This window comes from Vipera ursinii (assembly GCF_947247035.1).
Source record: "Vipera ursinii genome assembly, chromosome: 1".
Taxonomy (NCBI): domain Eukaryota; kingdom Metazoa; phylum Chordata; class Lepidosauria; order Squamata; family Viperidae; genus Vipera; species Vipera ursinii.
The window spans coordinates 199,418,171-199,438,820 of NC_139512.1; the positions used below are offsets into that span (position 1 = coordinate 199,418,171).

The following is a 20,650-nucleotide window of genomic DNA, read 5'->3' on the forward strand; positions in this document are numbered from 1 at the left end:
AGGGCGGCTTACAATCTAAGCATAAACCAATGTGCTTAGCAATAGCCTTCATTCTATGTATATGCCTGCTTATTAGGGCTTTCGCCCCCCCCCAAGCGGCATTATTACAAAGTCAGCTTATTGCCCCCAACAATCTGGGTCCTCATTTTATGTACCCTCATTGCTTTAAAGGTATTTAAAATAGTTTTCAAAATGTTTGATTGATTGATATGATATTACATTAAGTCACAATGAATACAAGTTTTGTATTTTTAATATACAAACCACAAACAAATTTGTGAACACACTTAGATTATATTCTTCATCATCCATTTCACTTTAATAGAATTTACAATCATATTCATTATCCCGAAATTCTGAAACATCTCGTGATTAAGCAAAAACTCAAAATAAGGATTACGCAGATAACAAAAATGGTACTTGATCCTAGGATTGCCGAGGCAGAGATGGTGTAGTCTTGGTGATTTTGCAAATAACTCTTTCCCTAATAATAGAATGAACTGAGTTTTACATGGAAAATAAAATGTAACATACAGACCCTTGTATTTTGGAACAATTCACTCTGGACAAAACTAATTCAGCATCGTGACCTGGGTGGTCTTGTCAACATTCAGATGGTCTCCTTAAAGGAGGAGGCCACCATGCTCTCCTTTTCCTTCCCTGGAACTCATTTCAGGCACAACAGGTAAAGACTTCTGACATGTTATTTTTCCAATTCTAAATAAACAAGAGGCGGAAAAAGGTCTCTATTCCGTGCTTATGCTACAATTTACCTTTTTTCCCACCACATGGAAAAAAATCCTGTCATTTCTAGGAACAGGCAGTTTAGAAAAGGAGGCTTGGCCTTTGCTCTCCACAAATGAACCACTGAGTAAACTTCACAAATAAAACTTCACAGTCCAGGAATAACAGTCTAGGTACGTAAAGAAATATGCAGAACAAACTCCTCCAAATTCAGCATCTGGCACTGGATACGTACTAGTCCTTGCTTGATCAGCTCAACACGCAAAAACCTTAACAGAATTTTAGCTATGCTTGAAGATGGGAATCGAAAGAAGAAGCTAAATCTGAATCCTCTTATCCCAGCTTCTGTGTACTTTTGTCTAAAAAATGCAAAATCCCTCTACTGTTCCTCTACTTTAAGAGAAACTATACACTGTGGAGAAGATGGGGGTCTCACAGTAAATGGGTATCTCAGATTGACTTTCCTCCTTTTGAAACTTATCCGTCTCCATATATCTCATGGTTTTTCCTAACATAAAGTCTTGGAGTTCCATTCCAGTTACCCAAGATAATGGCAAGAAATGGTGAAGCTGAAATGTAAAATACCTGGAGAAGACCAAGTTGCCATTCCTAATGTATATAATTTATTAAATAATAGACTCCATAACTATGGTAGCTATTGTAATAGTATGCAATCTATGCAATAAAAGCCGTTCTTTCAAAACATCAGCCTTAATGCTATCTTATCTCCAGCTGGGTCACATCCATACTGAAACTTGGAGTAACTTCCATAAATCCATGTTTATTAAAGTTTATCTAGCACTAAGCAATGAACTAAAGAATAGCTTGAAAGTAACAGCTTCGAAAGGCTGCCAAATACAATCTTTGTGGGATGTATGGGAAACCTGGGCAGTTAACATCTGATCAAAGTTTAATAATCTGTAAAATGGGAATGCATCAAAAGTTGGTGATTTTAATTAATTGTAAATAATTCCCCAAGGCAAATATTTAATTACCTACACAGCGTGTTCAAAGACAAAGTCAAAAGTTGAAGTAGAACTCTAGTATACATATTTTTCAAATCATTTGTCCTTAAGCTTCTCAAATTAATCCACAGAATGATTTGCTGAATGTAAAATGTGAAAATGCTTTCTGCCAATACTATCAAAATGAGAGAGGGAAATAGAGTTTTGAATTAAACCAGGGAAGCAGAAAAAGCTAGGTAATTTAAACAATCCTGATTAACAGTATGCTACAAACAGGGAACAGGTGTACAGCAGAAAGGTGCCTGCAGAGCAAAGAATTTCAGACTATTCATGCAAGCCAAGCCACAGGAAAGGGAAAGAAAGAAAGAAAGAAAGAAAGAAAGAAAGAGAAAGAAAGAAAGAAAGAAAGAAAGAAAGAAAGAAAGAAAGAAAGAAAGAAAGAAAGAAAGAAAGAAAGAAACCAGATTCTCATTAAGTAATCAGTAAAATGATGTACCTTGCTCCAAATTTATCAGCTCACATTAGGCATTTGCTAATAGCTGGGCACAATACTAGGAATTGGAATAAACATTAATTTACATTTTGTTCAGCAGCAAGGAGATCCAAATCACACACACATAAAAAATCTTTTTGTGCTGAAGCTAGCGTTGCCATAATTTAGTATGATCTCTGTTTTTTTATTGTTTCTAGGTTAACAGTAATAAACCATTCAATATAAATAGGCTAGAATCAAACAAATTACAAAAAATAATTTTACATAATACCTGTAGATATAATTATATTTTTGGTCCCCTACAGGTGTAGTCCTCAACTAACAACCATTTGTTTAGTGACTGCTCAAAGTTACAATGGCACTGAAAAAAATGACTTACAGGTGATCCTTGCACTTATGACTGTTGCAGCATCCCCATGGTCAGGTGATCAAAATTTGGGGAGCAATGGCACTGAGCACTTAGACTTATATACCACTTCACAGTGCTTAACAGCCCTCTCTAAGCGGTTTACAGAGTCAGCGTATTGCCCCCAACAATCTGAGTCCTGATTTTACTGACCTTGGAAAGACAGAAGGCTGAGTCAACCTTGAGCTGATGAGAACTGAACTGCCGAACTGCTGGCAGCTGGCAGTCAGCAGAAGTAGCCTGCAGTACTGCATTCTAACTACTGTACTGGGCTCTTGGCAACCAGCATGTATTTATGAGGGTTGCAGTGTCCCAGGGTCGTGGGATCATCATCATTTGCAACATTCCCAGCCAGCTTCTGTCATGCAAAGTCAACGGGGAAAGCCAGATTTGCTTAATGACAATGTGCTTAAAACTTAACAATGTTTATTTGCCTCCCAGTAGTGTCCAACATTTAAGATGGCAGTATGTCAGAGGAGAAATTATACTTAGTGGTGGAGATTTCTTTCATACAGGTTAACAGTCTTGGACTGAGGAGGCAGAGTTGGAGTTACAGGCTTGCCTCAACGGCACAGACTGGAGTATTTTTGAAGCTGCTTCAGCAGACTTGGATGAACTCACTGATACTGTGATATCTGTTTTTGTGAGGACATGTGAGTTTTGGCATATACAGTAATATACAGTAATAATAAAACTTGGTTCACAGCTAAGCTCAAGCAGCTTACGTCATGCCTATAGGAATGGAGACACAATGCTGTACAATCAGGCCAGGAATATATTAACAAGGAAGATCAGGGCAGCAAAGAGAAGATACTCTGAAAAGCTGAGGAATCAGTTGTCAGCAAAGGAACCAGCAAATGTGTGGAAAAGCCTGAAGAATATTGTTGGCTACAGTAGATCTCCCTCCCTTCCTGGAGAAAAATCAGGACCTGGCAGATGACCTGAATGTGTTCTGTTGTAGGTTTGAGAGGAGATCGCTGTCAACTATCGCTACCCTCCCCATCTCAAATACACCAACAGTAGCCAAATCTCCTTTACCTATCTCCATCCCTCTGGGCCTCCCCACACTAGTGATCCTAAAAAAAAAAGATGTAAGTGGAAAAGCACCAGGCTCAGATGGAGTAACTCCTTCTTGCTTGAAAGTCTGTGCTGATCAACTGACTCCCATGTTCCTTTTTGCTTCAAATGCTCTACTGTCATCCCGGCTCCCAAGAAACCATCCATCTGGTTGCTCTGAAATCTGTAGATTTGAAAACCTTTGAAAAGTTAGTGCTGGCCTCAGCTGAGAATCATCATGAACCTACTGTTAGACCCCTTGTAGTTTGCCTGCCATGCAAATAGATTGGCAGCTCATGCTGCCAATATGGTACTATCTTGCAGCATCTTGAATCCCCAGGGACTTATGCAGGGATCCTTTTTGTAGACTTCAGCTTGGCATTCAAAACTATCATTCCAGAAATTCTTCACTCCAAGCTGATTCAACTAGCTGTGCCTGTCCATACTTGTAGGTGGATTATAAACTTTTTGACAGACAGAAAGCAACAGCTGAAGCTAGGGAAATCACATCGAATACCTGAGCAATTAGCATAGGTGCCCCTCAGGGCTGTGTGTTCTCTATTACTCCTTTCTCGCTGTACCAATGCCTTCATCTCAAAGGCTCACTCTGTTAAAATACTGAAGTTTTCAGATGACACAACAATCATTGGTCTCATTCGAGATGGTAATGAGTCTTCATATAGACAGAGGGTGAACAACTGGCCCTGCAACTGGAACAATCTGGAGCTGAACACACTTAAAACTGTAGAGATGACATGAATTTTAGGAGGAGCCCTCCTATTCTACCACCTCTTACTATACTAGACCACACAGTATCAACAGTAGAGTCCTTCAAGTTTTGGGGTTCTATAATCTCCCAGGATTTGAAATGGACACCTAACATTAGAACCATCATTAAAAAGGCACAACAAAGAATGGCTGTATTACTATTACCCTTCTCATCTTTTCTACTACCTTCTCTTGTTGGTATTATTATGATTATTATTACTCTGTTATTTTGCACATACATCGAAAGCTTCTGCATTGGAGACAAATTCCTTGTGTATCTAATCATACCTGGCCAAATAAAGTATTCTATTCTGTTCCACTATTGTTAGGTTTAATGTATGAATTGGGCTTTTATGCATAAAAGGACTTAATGAATATTTTCTGAAGTAGGAACATACATATCTTTGCCTTGCATGAGCTGATCCACCTAGTGTGTTGATCTATTTCAGCTAGAATAGCTTTCTGGGCCTATTCCTGCAAATGAACTTGTGAAATGTAATATACATATCAAGTATATAACTTCCATAGTTGCATATAATTCAACTGGAGGGTTATTTTAATTTGGGAGGGAAGAGTATTGTCCATCAGTAACTTGGAGCAGATATTTGTTATATAATATAATTTCATTAAGTGAAGATAAAATTACAAATCAAATATTAGTGAAATGACATAGAATTATATTCTACATAAAGCTATGAGGATTTTCCATTTTATTTTTTCCACATATATCATGTTTTAAAGAAAATAACCTCAGAGAGTTAAGGCTATGTTATTTAAGCTGCCAAGACAGGTATTACATTGATATGCAGATTCTGACTTTCAAAATAGTTAAGGTCAAGTCTGTATTGAAGACTCTCCTCCTCAAATGCAAATATTAAATCAAATATTCAAGCCTAAGGATAGATTTACTTTTCAGATTAACCAGCAAAAAATAAAGAAAGGTAGCAAGCCTAATTCATAAAGAAAGTCCAGTGGCTGGAAAATGTGAGACAAGTGTTAAAAAATAACTAATTATATAGGGGGGAAAAGGATGTTCTGATACAATCCGGTCCAAAACAGACACATATACATGTACACACACACACACACACACACACACACACACACACACCACACAAACATATTTTATAGGAAAGTTTTAAAAATGTAAGTGACTGTTTCAATAATGCTAGGGTACTGAGTATTTCTAAATGAAAATATAATTCTGGCTCTTGAAAAAAATGATTTTGAGTAATTTTTATACACACATCCTTGAATGTAGAAAAACTATGCATCTATCTTTCTCTCTTCTCTTCAATGTTTATTTATTATCAGAAGCATAATAACTGGGAGGCATTTTATTCCAAAAAAGTAGGATGATTCCAAGGTCACTCAATGGATTAAAATCTGATTCTTCCCAATGTTTTTTTCTGATATTCTATATCAGATATTCTATATCAGATAGCAATTCTATCATAAGGGACAACTATTAGTGGAGAACAATTTTTTTTAGTAGAATGCAATATCCTTCACCAGTCAGATAAATATATAATGCAATATATATATATATAATATAATCCAATCTAGTGCCTTCTCCATTTCATAGCAGAATGATGTGGTAATTGTTCTCCATTTGTTCATTCATAGAGGACAGGTTCATCATTACTGTTTTTATTTAGGAGGTATTAACATGATCACAGCTATACTAATCAAACATATAAGGATGAAATATATCTTGTCTCTCAAAAAAGGAAGAGATTAATGATTAAAAGTGCTTTAATACAATGCAACCATAGAAATCCCTATTGGCCAGGTTTGAATATGACAGTTCATCTAGTTAATTCAAGGACTGGACTATAAAAAGCATGTTGATAGCTTTCTAAATAATTTTATCTTTGTTATCTATTTACAAATAGTTAAACCTTTTGCAACAAATGATTAATGTCACCATCATCTTCACTTCTTTCTCCTCAGTATAACTTTTTCCTTTCATCCTAGTTTAAGAAAAACAGCTTTGCTGAAACACAAACACAAGTGAAGCTTTGAAAATAATGGATACACAAGGCTGAAAGTTAAGCAGGGTTATAGTCATTTCTCTGGAGAACCAGTTGGTCTGGTGCTTAAGGCACAAGGCAAGAAACTAGGAGACTATGAGTTCTAGTTGGACCCTAGGCATGAAAGCTGGCTGGGTGACCAGTCACACTCTCAGTCCACAATATGAGGCTCAGACAACAAGCCAATTGCTCAGTTCTTGTCATAACTAATGGATCAACACTTAGGTGATCCTCCCCGCAAAACAGATCATGCACTTGTGGGGAAAAGCTATAAAGAAAAAAATCATTTCTCCAGCTAAATCTTGCATAGCTTTTTTATACATTTCTAATGGGTCATACAACTAAGCCCTGGACAGAGCATGACTAATTTACCTGAATTTCAAATGGGAGAAGTTGCTTCTTATGAACAAGACAGATTAATTGCATTTTATTTTAAGTACCTTGTGAAAAATGACTGCAATAATTCTAGAGGGAAAGAAATCAACCAGGCATCCCAAATCATAGGTAATGTTGTGCACAGAAGCTGATGCGTGATTACAGCATTCTTCTGCTTCACAAATGGAGAAAAAAAATGTATTACAAATTGAAGGACCGTAAAATCTAGGATGGAAATTCTTGAGTCTTGACTCCAAAGTGCTTTTATATTTTTGCCATGATTTCAACTCAAGTCATTGGGATAAAGGATTATATTGAGACGAACTCCAGTTTATATGGATTGATAGGCAGCTTACATTTTCATTGGTGCAAACAGTGTGAGTGGTTAGAGGGCGCTTTGCTGCTCCTTACTGTTGTGGGTGGTATATAGGAGGCTGCTTCAGTGGAAAAAGCTTAAATGCATTTACAACAGGACAGCAAAAAAAGAGCAAAGATTTGCATGCCACATTAAAGGATGCTTTATTTTAATTTAATTTTAATTTAATTTAATAACATTTATATACCGCCCTTCTCCCTGAGGACTCAGGGCGGTTCACAGGGCAGAATAAAATAGCAAATACAAACATTAAAAAGAGATTAAACAATTGCCCTAGTTAAAAACAATAGAAGTACAGTTCTAAAACCCCAAGATAAAATTAAAAGACCAAAGATAAAACAACCCCACCGATCCCCATCAGGCTAGGCCAGCTTGTACAAACAAAAATGTCTTGAGATCGCGACGAAAGGAGCGAAGATCGGGCGCCATCCGGAGCTCTACCGGTAGCTGATTCCACAGCTCCGGAGCGCCCACAGAGAAGGATCTCCCCCTGGGGGCCACCAATCGACATTCTCTGATCGGTGGCACCCTGAGGAGGCCCTCTCTGTGGGAACGCACAGGGCGCAGGGAGCTTGATGCCGGCAGCAGATGTTCCCTGAGGTACTCCGGCCCCATGCCATGGAGGGCTTTAAACACCGTTACCAGTACCTTGAATCTCACCCGGAAGACAACTGGCAACCAATGCAGCTCACGGAGCAGAGGTGTAACGTGGGAGTATCGGGAGACTCCCAACACCACTCTCGCGGCTGCATTCTGTACCAGTTGGAGCCTCCGGGTGGTCCTCAAGGGCAGCCCCATGTAGAGAGCGTTGCAGTAGTCCAGACGAGAGGACACGAGCGCATGAGTGACCGTGCACAAATCATCCCGGCTAAGATAGGGCCGCAACTGGCGCACCAGGCGAACCTGGGCGAAGGCCCCCCTTGAAAATCATAAAAATAATTTTGAAAAACAATAATTGATAAATAGTAATTTAAATAGAAATAGGCTGCCTCTTGGTTATTAGTATTCCGTGGGTCTCTCAATGAAGCCAGATGCTACCTAGTGAGAAAGCTGCAAAGCTTTTGCTCTCACTTCTCAGAATTCTGTATCTCCACACCAAACTTAGATCAGGTAGAATCCAGGAGAGGACGTTCCCTTCCATTAATCTGGAAACAGATCCTACTTCACATGGCAAAGGAATTCTGATGAGCAGAGAAAGGGAAAAAAAATTCTCCATATTATGAAATTGCCAAAGGAAATAAACATTGTTCCAGCTTGAGAAAAAAACAGGGGGGGGAGATGTAGAAAAGAAAGGCTTCATTATAATACCTGCAAATGCTAAAGCAATCTTCTTTTCTAAGAGAGAAAGAAAATTAAGGTGTTCTTTGCCTTGACAGCATAGAACTGATATAACACCACCTGCGAGGTGGGAATGAATCACTCATTGTTCAGTTTTCTAGGCTGGCTTTTCTTTTGTCTGAAGGATTATTTCCTTAACTTTGTATTTAAATTTCTAAAGCACTCAGTGGGGTGTACAATAAAAACAGAAACAAGCAACATTTTGAAAGCATGAGGATATACCTGATGTTTGGGAGAAGAGGTAGAGATGAAGGCTTCAGAGGACAAGTGGAAGATGGGAATTAAATCTGAGTATTACCGCTGTGGGCAGGTCCAAAAACTTTTATTTAGTTTGTGGGGCTTAGGAGGAATTCCTGGGGTTTCAGTACTATTTAAAAGAGTCAAAACCTGGTAATTCTTGTCAGGGTTATTTTTAAGAGGCAGAGAAAGTTGACTTGGGAATTGCAAATGGCCACAGTTGTCCCCTCAGTGGTACTTTCAAACAAAGGTCATAAAATAATTCTTAAAACAAATACACAACAATATTCTACCTCATGATAAAGAAGAAATCTTAACTCTCAGCAAGCTTTGCAGGATAGAATACCTGTGCAGAGCTCTTAATTACAGGGAGAGCCTGATTAATTTTTGGTATTAAAATTTGGAATTTGGGAAGATATTCCATGGTATTTGGATAATTTTGTATAACTTGGTAAGCCATCCGGGTTAACCGTGTATGGATTGAATGGCCATATGAATTTGTTCAATAAATAATCTTTTACTATTTAGCATATGATGAGAACATGACAAAATTAATTAATTAAAATAACTAATTAATCTTGGTTTTTTAGTATATATGGTGGTGGCTCCTTAACATTTTATTGATAGGTTTTGGGTAATGAGATCACAGGAAAGTTCTCTCAGCATTCTCTTACAACCAGTGGTGGGATTCAAATATGTGAACATCCATCTGTGTGGATGCCACTTCTGGAAGTCCATTCTGGGCCTGGGCAACAAAAAATTAGCTACCGGTTCTGCTGAAGTGGTGCGAACCAGCTGAATCCCACCACTGCTTACAACTGTCCTTTTCTAAAAAAAATGTTATAGGTATTATTTGATAGTACTTTATCCAATAATACGCCTGGTCCATGGACCAGTACCCGTCCGTGGCATGCCAGCAACCAGACTCCAGAAACAAGTAAAGCCCCATCCATGGGATGCAGGCAGCACACAAAACCACGCACCCTCTGGTCCGTGGAAAAAACTATCTCCATGGAACTGGTCCCTGGTGCCCAAAAGGTTGGGGATCTCTGCAATAAAGTAACTAGTGCTTTTCAATGGATAGCAAAGAATGAACACATACAGATACACACACATTGCATGTGACAATTGGCTATCATCAAACAAATTGGCTTTATGAATCCTTCATACTCAATTGTAGAAAACATGATTCACATGAAGAGACAGTTCTTAACAGCATCTTAACATTTTGTGTTCTATGCTTGTCCACAGTACTGCTACTGTAAAATAGCTGTGTGGTTTTTTTAAAAAAACATGTTAAATAAATACAAAAGCAAAAACCCCAAACCCATATTTTGAGTACATTATGAAAGATAAATGGGAGTTGCCACATTAGTTACTCTAATATTTAATGAGTGGCAGTTTCTTATTATCTATGGAATGAGTTTTAAATAGCTTCTCCATCAGGCTCTAGAAAAATCACTGTATTCCTAATGGAAACATATGAAGGAAAATAGGACAAATCAGTCATCAGAAAATGATGGAATGCGTGGAAATGGCAAAATGTAGAAGAATAACCCATGACATTATCTTGCTCATTATGAATATCTCATTAGGAGAGCAATAACTAGAAATTTTGATTTAGCAACAAATTTTAGATCAAGATGTTTAAAAATGATAGACCAGAATGATAAGTATGCTCTAAACAAAAAACAAATAAAAACATTAGCTCTGTGGTTTGAATAAATGGTTAGATCTTAGGAGAGGCCAAAGTACAATCTTGCTTTCTTTGTGCAAATAGTGATAATATACAATACAAGGTGAGCAACGGGGAATAATCAACAGAGGCATCACAAAACTTAGTAGTAGCAGCCTAGGGGAGAATTTCATTGATGAAAGCAGAAAACAAAAAGGAAGGAAGGAAATCTTTCTCTCTTTACTCTGTCAGCGAATCACATGGAAAACAAGAAATTTTTACACCAAGTTCTGGTAGCCAGAGCAACAAATCAGACCAGAGGATTCATCCTTCTTTTTCCTTTTCCATTAGAATTGTATGGGTTGCAACTTCTGTTTCATTTTACTCTCAGTTGTTCCTGTTCTATAAAGTTCCATAGTGAGTTGCCTGAGTAAGCAATAGCAGTTACTTATTGTACATATGTCATTTCCCTGAAGATGGTTTTGCTGTCACCATCTCACCAGCTTGGCACCGTCCCCCATTTAAATACAGAATAAACAGCAGCCACAAAGCATAATTTCTCCTTCCTCCTCTCAGGCTAGGGAATTTGGAAGGGGTTGTCTTCACAAAAGCTTTAGGCTAGTTAGCGTATTATCTTTGGCAAAGCCTTGACATTGTAAAGTAAATACAATTAGATATCCTTTCCTGGCTCACCAGACCAGAAGTATAAAAACTAAGTGTAATGACTCAAGTTCATTTTAAGAATGAATCCTTCTTCTTACAAGTTTGGAATCCTTACAAGTTGTGCGGTAGTTGTTTCAGTGGGGGTATTATCCTGTGCTTAATTAGTTTGCCTACTGGAATCTTGGCAACACATTCCCAAAGACAAAAAGCAAACACACACACACACACACACACACACAAAAAAAAACTCACACCAAACCCCTCTCTGAAAATCTATCTTGATTTCTGGAACTCATTATATTGTCTTATAGGAATAAGAATCTTTGAACATGACTCATAAAGCTACAGACATATAAGCTCTTTTCTGTCAGACAGAGATGTGAAAGCTGTGTAAAGTTGTATGGTTCCTTGGACTTTAGTTACTAACAAGGGTGGGGAGCTTTGCCTAAGAAGTCTTATTCAAATTCATTCATTCATTCATTCATTCATTCATTCATTCATTCATTCATTCATTCATTCATTCTGTATAGCTGTCCAACTCAGCCAAGTGACTTTGGGAGGCTTACAGTTCTAAAATTCTAAACAATTAAAACAATTAAAAAGGCGTGAAAACAATAAAATACAAAATAAGTAAATATAACAGCAGCCATGATGATTAATCAACTAATAGTGAAACCATGTAATGGGGTTGTTCACCCATTCTTAGCCCCAGGCCTGGGTACATAGCCAATTTGGATTATTCATTTGGATTACTTAAAAGTCTTTCTCAACTTCTTTGCTTACCAAAAACTCAGGTAAGTGTTTAAAATCAGCATTTTATTCAGTATGTGCCTCTAATTACTGAGCACTTCACAAATGGTTACTTGAAAAGACTTCAACATCCATTAAAAGAATATTAGCCACTGCTGAGTACAGATACTACATCTACCATATTTTTCTTCAACAATAAAGGAATGCTTTCAAGGTTTTTTGTTTTCTTTGTACTTTATTTGAATTATTTTTCCTAAAGCTTTCAAATAATCCAACAACTGAATGATTTTAGAATTTTAGAATCTATTCAGATCTGCAATGTGTATCTTACAAAACTTTGCACCCGTCTGAAAGTATACAGTTAAATACTAGTTGAGACAGATACAGGGTTTAAAATAAAACATATTTTCCCTAATACCTACTTAATTTCAACTTAGTATATAGGAAAGCAGAAATATTTTCTATACAGTTTTCCCATAGGAACCTAAGCTTCATGAACACCTGGAAATATAATAATTGGTACCTTAATTTTAAGTAATTAACATATGATTTAATTTAGTTGACCTTCAAATGCACAATTACTTTTATTAAGTTGTAATGAATTAAAATTAGTATATTATGCAGAAGGGGTACGTAATGTGACAGATACTATTTTTTTCCTCTGTATAGTTAAATCAGGACATGGAGCAACTGATAATGAAGGTGACTGCTAATGTGATGCAAAAGCTTTCTCCTCGAGGTCATATATTTAAAAGAGCTATGGACAGTAATAATAAATGTCAGTTTTAAATCTGGAAAGGAGCCAGTCATGTAAGTTGGGGCCACAATTCCCTGAATTTTCAGCCATTATGTTGTCACCCTTAACGTACCTAGACAAAAACAGATTGAGGATGGCTGTCCTCAATATAGTGTCATGTATGTGACATTTATATTTAAAAAAATCCTTTTTATGCATAAAACAAGTACTAGTAATTTCAACAGGAACCAGACTGTGCCACATCATCCTGGCAAAGCTGTTTTTGTTTGCAGAACTGCAGTCAGTTGCTAATTGCTTGCCCCTGCATGCTTTGAAACCTCTTTTTATTTTTGGATCCAGAACACTGTACAACTATCTCAAAAATTGTTATATAATGTGTATTAAAACGTAAAAATAAATAGCTTATTTGCATGCACTAATTTGCATGGAGTGAGAAAGATTACATTTCATTTTGAGCTGTCATTCAGTTTGGGATATTTTAAAATATGCAAGTCCAGTATTCTTTCTAATTTTCTACTTTAAATCTATATCTCACTTAAAAGAAAAAGATGGGATTTTTTTATGATCCACTGACAGTATGAAAGCTCATCTCAAAAACCAATGATGTACAATTGTATATACATGAGAATATTCAGTCATAAATTCTGTAATAGTTTGAAAACATTGAAAGATTAGTGGTTGAGAGTGACTCATTTTAACTGCTATATCTTTATAGGGTACTATATTATTATTGATAATCAAAGCTTAAATTAATCTTAAATAAGTGCCTTTCTTCTCTTAAATTGGCCCTAAACTGTTACTACTCTCTCTCTCTCTCTCTCTCTCTCTCTCTCTCTCTCTCTCTCTCTCTCTCTCTCTCTGTGTGTGTGTGTGTGTGTGTGTGTGTGTTCTCATAATGGGACTAGCATAGCTGCATTCATTCATTAATACTAAGGGTTTAACTTTGTGCTGAAGAACACTTTTAAACCAGAATTTGTCTGTTGGAGATGAGCCTGAGTGGACTGGGAGAAATTACAGAGCAATTGGGATATTTCTGGGAAAAGACAAGCCAAGTAAAGCAAGCCCAGATGGTAGATCTGAACATTTCAAGACTCATCTCAAGTATAGGACAAAGAAACGGAACAAGTTCCAGAGACTGCAAGGTATCATATTTCTGGTGGAAGCAATATACTGGTCTGGGAGACAGGGAAATAGTCTGAATAAATATGAACTTATTTACAAACACTACCTCATTTAAAGGTTTAATAGACATGAGGTGCCCCTGTTCAGATTCCATGTAACAAGTAAGAAAAAAAGATCAGGTGTAAAGTCATATTAAGCATAGTAGCAACTCATAAATGGCAGAGTGGTATATATCATATTTTTTTAAAACCCTTCATCTTTCTTTGATTGTGGTATAAATGAAAATATAGAAAGAGTGAAAGAATGTTGACTGCTCTTTGGAGAATTCTAACACTATATTTAAAATTAAATGACACCAAAAGTATCATTTTTGTCGTAATAAACCAGCAGCATCTCTGAAAAATTGTGTTGCTGTGACTGAAGGCATGCCCATGTTCTACGAATAATGCCATCATGTGCATATACAAAAGATAAAAGCCTTTGGTTGCAAAACTGCACTCTCCATGTTTTGGACTTTGACTCCCCTGAGGATGTCCATGTACCACACTGAGGTAATTTACTTATTGGTCAACCTAGCTGTGTCAAGCATAGAAAGTATGAAAAAAAAACATTGCTCAATTGCTAACTTGGAATGGAAGATGATGAGGAGGCATCTGTCTCTCTCTCTCTGTGTGTATTTGTCTCCCTCTCTCTGTATTTTTAAAAACTGGAAAGTGTTCCAGTTGGAAAAATGCCATCTAAGGGTCCCCCCAACCCCGTGAAATTACTTAGTCTGTATCCCAAAGATGGACGGATCAAAGTAAGCAGATAGAGAAATGTTATAAAAACTATTCTGCTGATGAGCTCCTTACTAATCAAACTAGGTTTTTTTTTCTGCTGCTTCCTCCAAGGAAGTCCTATCGGGTTCTTCAACAAACAGATAAGGAGCCTATAGCCTCTCCTTTTCAATGTAAATGACCTGTCCATTCTTGCTATCAGTGTAATTAAGCCTTTGCTTTCCCTGCTCAGGTTACTTCTATCTTGCTTCTTTTGCTCATCAATAGACTAATTGCATGCAGCTTGGGGAGCAAGAAAGGCTCCTCCTCCCCCTACCAGATATGCTTTTACTGATATGAATGCAAAAATGCCAATCTCATGACCAATCCCCCGGCATTCTGAGAGGGGACTTCTCTTCCTCCATCCAAGGTTGGTCCTAGGTGGTATAATGGAAGCTCAAGTTCCAGCTCAAGGCCTCTGTTTTCTGGGGTGCCACAGGACTCGACTCTTCCCCTACTCTTATTTAACATCTGTACAAAACCACTGGGTAGGATTATCTGCAGCACAGGACAAGGTTAACTGTCAATAGTATGTTGATAAAACTCAGCTATATACAATATGTCTGCCCTGAACCACCAAAGTGATGCTACTTAAGTGCTTTATCAGTACATGGAGGCTGTGTAGACCAAAACTAGAAAGAATTGGCTTTGGCTCATCCCTGACGAGACTGAAAAGCCATGAGTTTTAGGGTCTCTGGCACCTAGTGATTGGATATCATTTAACTCTGGTTGGAACTCACACTCCCCATAGAAGAATTGGTAAACAATCTGGAGGTTATCTTGCTCATAGATCCCACTTGGGCTGGTGATTGCCATGGCTAGCAAGACTTTTCCATAGTTACATCCTGTGCACTAGTTAGGCCCGTTCCTAGATCAAGAAGCATTACTCACAGTCATCAGTTCCTTAGTAATCTTTCAATTACACTAATATACCAGACTATCCTTGAATGGCATTCAGACATTTCAATTATTCAGCTATTCCAAAACACAGCAGCATATGCAGAATGCCATGATGTACCCCATATAACACTACGACATGAATTATACTGACTCCTAGTTAGCTTCTAGGTGCAATTCAAAATGTTAATTTTCCTCTTTAAAGCCCCCACATGTCATGGGGTGAGATCTTGTGGCATGACCTATTCCTGATGGAGTTCTTTTTTCTTCCCTACTTGATCTTGCAGAGCAGTAATTCTCCAAGTCCCATTGATAAAACTGTTATAACTGATGGCCCCCACAAACTATGTTGAAGATTAAAACTATGTTTATTATTATTGGTTAGAGCAACAGAATCGTGCAAGATTGTGCTTTCCTCCCATTCCTAAGTTATACTTATGTGAATTCAGGAGGTGTCTAACTGAGCTTTGTACACATGCCTTCTTCTTGCTTTGGATTTAAGTCACACTTCTCCACTTGTTGCGTTGGTAATGGATATGGTTTGTCGTTGTTAAAATAACCTTCTTTACTCTGTATATGTGATTGAACTGTCATGATGCTGGTCTTACGAACAGCCTCCCCCTGAGATACGGACAGCCCCAACCTTATCGGTTTTGCCGAAAGTTCCAAAACTGGGGCCTGGGTTGTTGATGGAGCTCTGGCATGGATGTAATTTTGTTTGACACTGATAACATAATTATTTAGGTGACTTGATCCAGTTTCTTTTGAATCATATTTTCATTACTTGATTAGGTTTTATTTGTGTTCACTGTCCAGACTTCCCTGGGAAAATGGGCAGCTATACAAATGTAATAAATCAATATACTGTACCATATAATGCATTAATTTTCCACTGAGCTTGTATGAATGCTGTATGCTGGCACAGAAAGACCCTGCTTCGAATTATTCACAGCTACAATTTTTAAAATTGTGTTCCATGCTCATCACTGAGGGATCCAGAGGAATGAAAAAGAAGCATTACCAATTAATGCAGTGATGTCATGCAAGAACAGTACGTTTCCATACTTCATTTCTTGTTCAAAGATGAGCAACCCAAGAGGGTGAAACTCAGTTGGAAAGATTAAATTAGGTATCAGCTCTCTGTTTTCTCAACTTGCTGTCGTTTGTTCCCCTTATTCCTTGATTTTTAAGTATTAATCAAAGACTCAAGCACTTCTAAAAACAACCTGCCTAGAAAAAGTGCCGGTACTTATCCATGTAATCTCCAGGAATCAAAACTACCAAAAACAACAACAACAACAACAACAAAAACCCCACCAACCCCAACAAACACACAAAAAAAAGACCAGAGTGCCCAGCACAATCTATCATAAATGAAGAGGACCTTTCCTCAGCTCTGCCTTGGTTAGTCAAACATGTTTTCTTTCCTTTTAGACCACACTGCAGCAGACCGGATCAAATGTTACTGTCATAGAAGCAAGCATACTGTACATTTATGCATGTGAGCATTCCCACAGATATGTGTCTCACAGTTCTCTGTGACCCACAAAATATTTTTATGGGAAATCTATAATAACTGCAGCTGAAAATGCATGCCATCGATCCCCACTGGCAACTACGATGCCAAGTGGTTCATTAAAAAGGCTTTTCTCAAAGACATCCCAGAAGTACTTATCTGGCATCTGGCCTTTAAAAGCTTGAGTGTGGGTTTTCGTAGGCTTAACAGAAAATATTGCTTTTTAAAATCCCCTTTGAGGATTTGGTTTTTCTTAGCCAGTTTCATGATTGGTACCTTTTTCCTCACCCAGGTTCTCTCCTCCATCTGCTGGGCTGCTTGGAATTGTAGATACCGCCTCATCTGTTTTGAAAAGAAAGAAATGGTAGATATTAGGAAATAATTTGAATGCAGTAATGAGTGTAAATGGTTACACCTGCAATGAAATATATAGGTTATGCATTTCATTACCTGAAATCCCCTTTTCTTTTCTCTCGTGGAACAATAATCAGAGTGAGATTTGTAAACACACTCAATTTCCATACAGATTTAAATGGTTGGAGGCACGGGTACCAACATTTTGTATAATTGAATTTCAAGTTCTACTTAGAGTCATTCTATTTTATACTGTCCTTGACTGAATATTTAGCTTTACCCTTTTTTTTGACTGTGAATAATAGCAAACTCTTTCTCATTCTGCCCATTCTGCCATTTATTCACCTTTCTGTTTTGTTTTGTTTTTTCACAGAGGAAAAAGAATTTGCAGAAAGTATTTTATGTTGCAATAATAACATTACTCCTTCCTATAATGATCTTTGGTCTTAAAGGCCAACTTTTGCAGTTGCAATTTACCAAAGAAAACAGCAAGCATCTGAGATGGGGGAGGATATGAAGTTGTGTTGAACATTTACTCTGCCTCTAATTCTATGCATGCATGCATGTGTGTGTGTGTGTGTGTGTGTGTGTCTGTGTGTGTGTTGCGTGAGAGAGGTATATGTGTTTGTGCATGCGTGTGCATGTATATGTGTATGCGTATGTATATATGTGTCTATGTGTAAACCTTTCAGGCAAAAGTGTATGAAAAAGTTTAAGGCAAAATAATAATAGTATTATTACAATAATATAAATAATATAAATAATATAATATAATATAATATAATATAATATAATATAATATAATATAATATAATATAATATAATATAATAATATAATATAATATAATATAATATAATATAATATAATATAATATAATATAATATAATATAATATAATATAATATAATATAATATAATATAATATTAGTAGTAATAGTAGTAGTAATAACAGTGTGTAATCTTTTGCTAAAGTCCTTGCTCACTGGGAAGAAACCAAATCTCAAACACAGATTTCATAAAAAAAACCTATAAGACAATTAGTATTTTGAAAAATGGCATCTTCTGACTAAATAGAGTAATTGTAATAGTCAGAGAAAAGAATCAAGTATTTTTTGGGCACCAGATGTCCATGAAAGCAGAATATGTTGGGCAGATTAAAGAACTATGCTAAATACGTCCTAAAACAATTTAGTGCCTCATGTAGATGTTTCTTAAATGTTAGCAAAATATTCCTGGTTGGGCAGGAGAAAAGGCCTCAATGAGTCTTCCAAAGGATAGCTATCTCACAGGGGCAGGTTCGTCTCATCTACATTTCTATAGGAGTGGAAGAAGATCTGAGAGTGAAAATTTAAATCTTCCTCTTACATCACATAACCCGAAGATAAAGCAGTTAAGAAAACAGACACATCGCCATACTTCCAATTCTTTCATATTTTAAAATGATGTCCTTCCCCCCCCCCAACAGCAGTCTCAATGAAACTAAAGTGCATGACTGCGCATGTGCAGATGCTGGCCAGAAAAAGCCCACCTGCCTTTGAAAGCCTCAAGAGAGCCTTGTGCTTATGAATGAACAGCTGAACAATTGGAGCCAGCGGAGTTATTTCGCAGAATGGGTGCAAGGGTTTTGGACATAGTGCTTCTCCTCCAGACTGTAACAAGAGAACGGGGATGAAGGGCATTTTGCTGTAACGTATATTCAACTCTTTAGAAACAGCCACAATGCAGTATAGACAGATCGAATGGCTGAATAATGTAGGATGGATAGCTTGGCTGCTTTGCTCTATTGCACTGAGTGATTGGGCCTCCCCTGCTGTAGCTCTCAGGTATTAATAAAAGTTTTCCAAACTGATAGAAACACTTTCTGTAAAAGATGAGTTGTGCTACTTGAAGTAAATATGTGCAAGCTACAGAATATAAGACGTTAAATCATACGATGTATGGAAAGCAGAAGAATTCCTTCTGACTATAGTACAACCATTCTCTATTTCTGTTCAGTTTTAAAAATGCAGTTTCAATCGCAGATATATATTATACTCAGGTTTTTTTTTAATGAGTTTCAACATTTATTTTCAAGGGTTGTATTTGCGTGCCCTGGCTCTTTCTTCATCAAAAGCCAGTAATCCAATTTGTAACTACTGTGTAGAAAAGCAGTTATTCAGAAGCTAAATCAACAGAATAAATGCATCACAGTGCAGGTTTATTCCCAGTCGAAGAGGTCCTTCATCTCTTCAAGCTATTCTCTACACATTCTTCCCTTCCTTTGATGTCTGAACTTTATACCTTGCTGCTGTAAACACTCTCTGCTGAAGAGGTTTCTAGGATCAACTCCACCTTAGGAGAATGTGCTGTCAATTACTAACAGGAAACCCTACATTCCGGGGCTGGAAGGAATGCATTCACTCATAATGAATAGGGCTCTGGGCTCCAGTGGGAAAGCTGCACAAGCCCTGACTTAATCCTGTGGAAATGTACAAATGTTGTCAGTCAATAGCATTGATTCAGATTATTGCTCACCAAGGTTCAGAAAGCCTGGCTGATAGAACACTTTAACAGATCTCAGCATAATACGAACCTGCTTCTTGGCTTGGATGCTCCAGTTCATCAATGCTTGGCTTCGCTTCTGTGCCATTGTCACCTGCCAGAAAACAACAGTCATAGAGGGTTATAAACCACATTTCTGATTGTTAAGCAGGCAAACTCAATAGGAACTGCAGCCAATGTAAGTGGGCTGATGGCACTACATGTAACGAACCCAACAAGGGAAGCATAGATGAGCCAAACGTAAAGAGCGACAATCACAGGATCAGATCCAAATGTAGACATTTTTAGAATTGATCTATTAATTGGGCCATGACTAACTTAAATCCTATTGATTCTTGATGTAGGACTTTGTAAGCCGCCCTGAGTCTTCGGAGAAGGGCGGGATATAAATATAATAAAAATAAAAAATAATAAATAAAATAAACCAGATTCACCCCCTCTTAATAATGAATATTTAACATTCTTCTTCCCAGTGGAATAGGGAATTGGGGATTCCATATCATTTTACACAGTTGCCTTCAATCCTGGAAAAGTTGCATAGACAGTCAAAATGCTTTCATAGCCATTAGGATTCTACAGTATGCAGCATAATTTGCACATGTCTTTAGGACCAATACTGTATAATGTATAAATCTGGAGGACCACTAGATGGCAACATAATAATAGAGAGGCAACAAGTCTACTTTATTGCTATGTAGTTGTTGCCTGGAATTTTATTGCCCAGATATAGTAATTATAAGATTTTTATTTTTTTATTTGGCTTAAGTTC

At 37.3% G+C, this 20,650-nt stretch overlaps 1 protein-coding gene across 2 annotated transcripts in view; it reads right to left on the reverse strand.

The window, feature by feature from the left end:
- Nucleotides 1-20,650, reverse strand: part of MACROD2 (mono-ADP ribosylhydrolase 2) — a 1,127,318-nt gene that overhangs the window by 79,590 nt on the left and 1,027,078 nt on the right. For both annotated transcript variants that reach the window (XM_083369818.1, XM_083369817.1), the window contains exons 11-12: nt 19,913-19,975; nt 17,263-17,328 (exon numbers count right to left, since the gene is read on the reverse strand). In XM_083369818.1, coding sequence (XP_083225944.1) covers nt 17,263-17,328; nt 19,913-19,975 — 129 coding nt within the window. The remainder of the gene's footprint in view (nt 1-17,262; nt 17,329-19,912; nt 19,976-20,650) is intronic.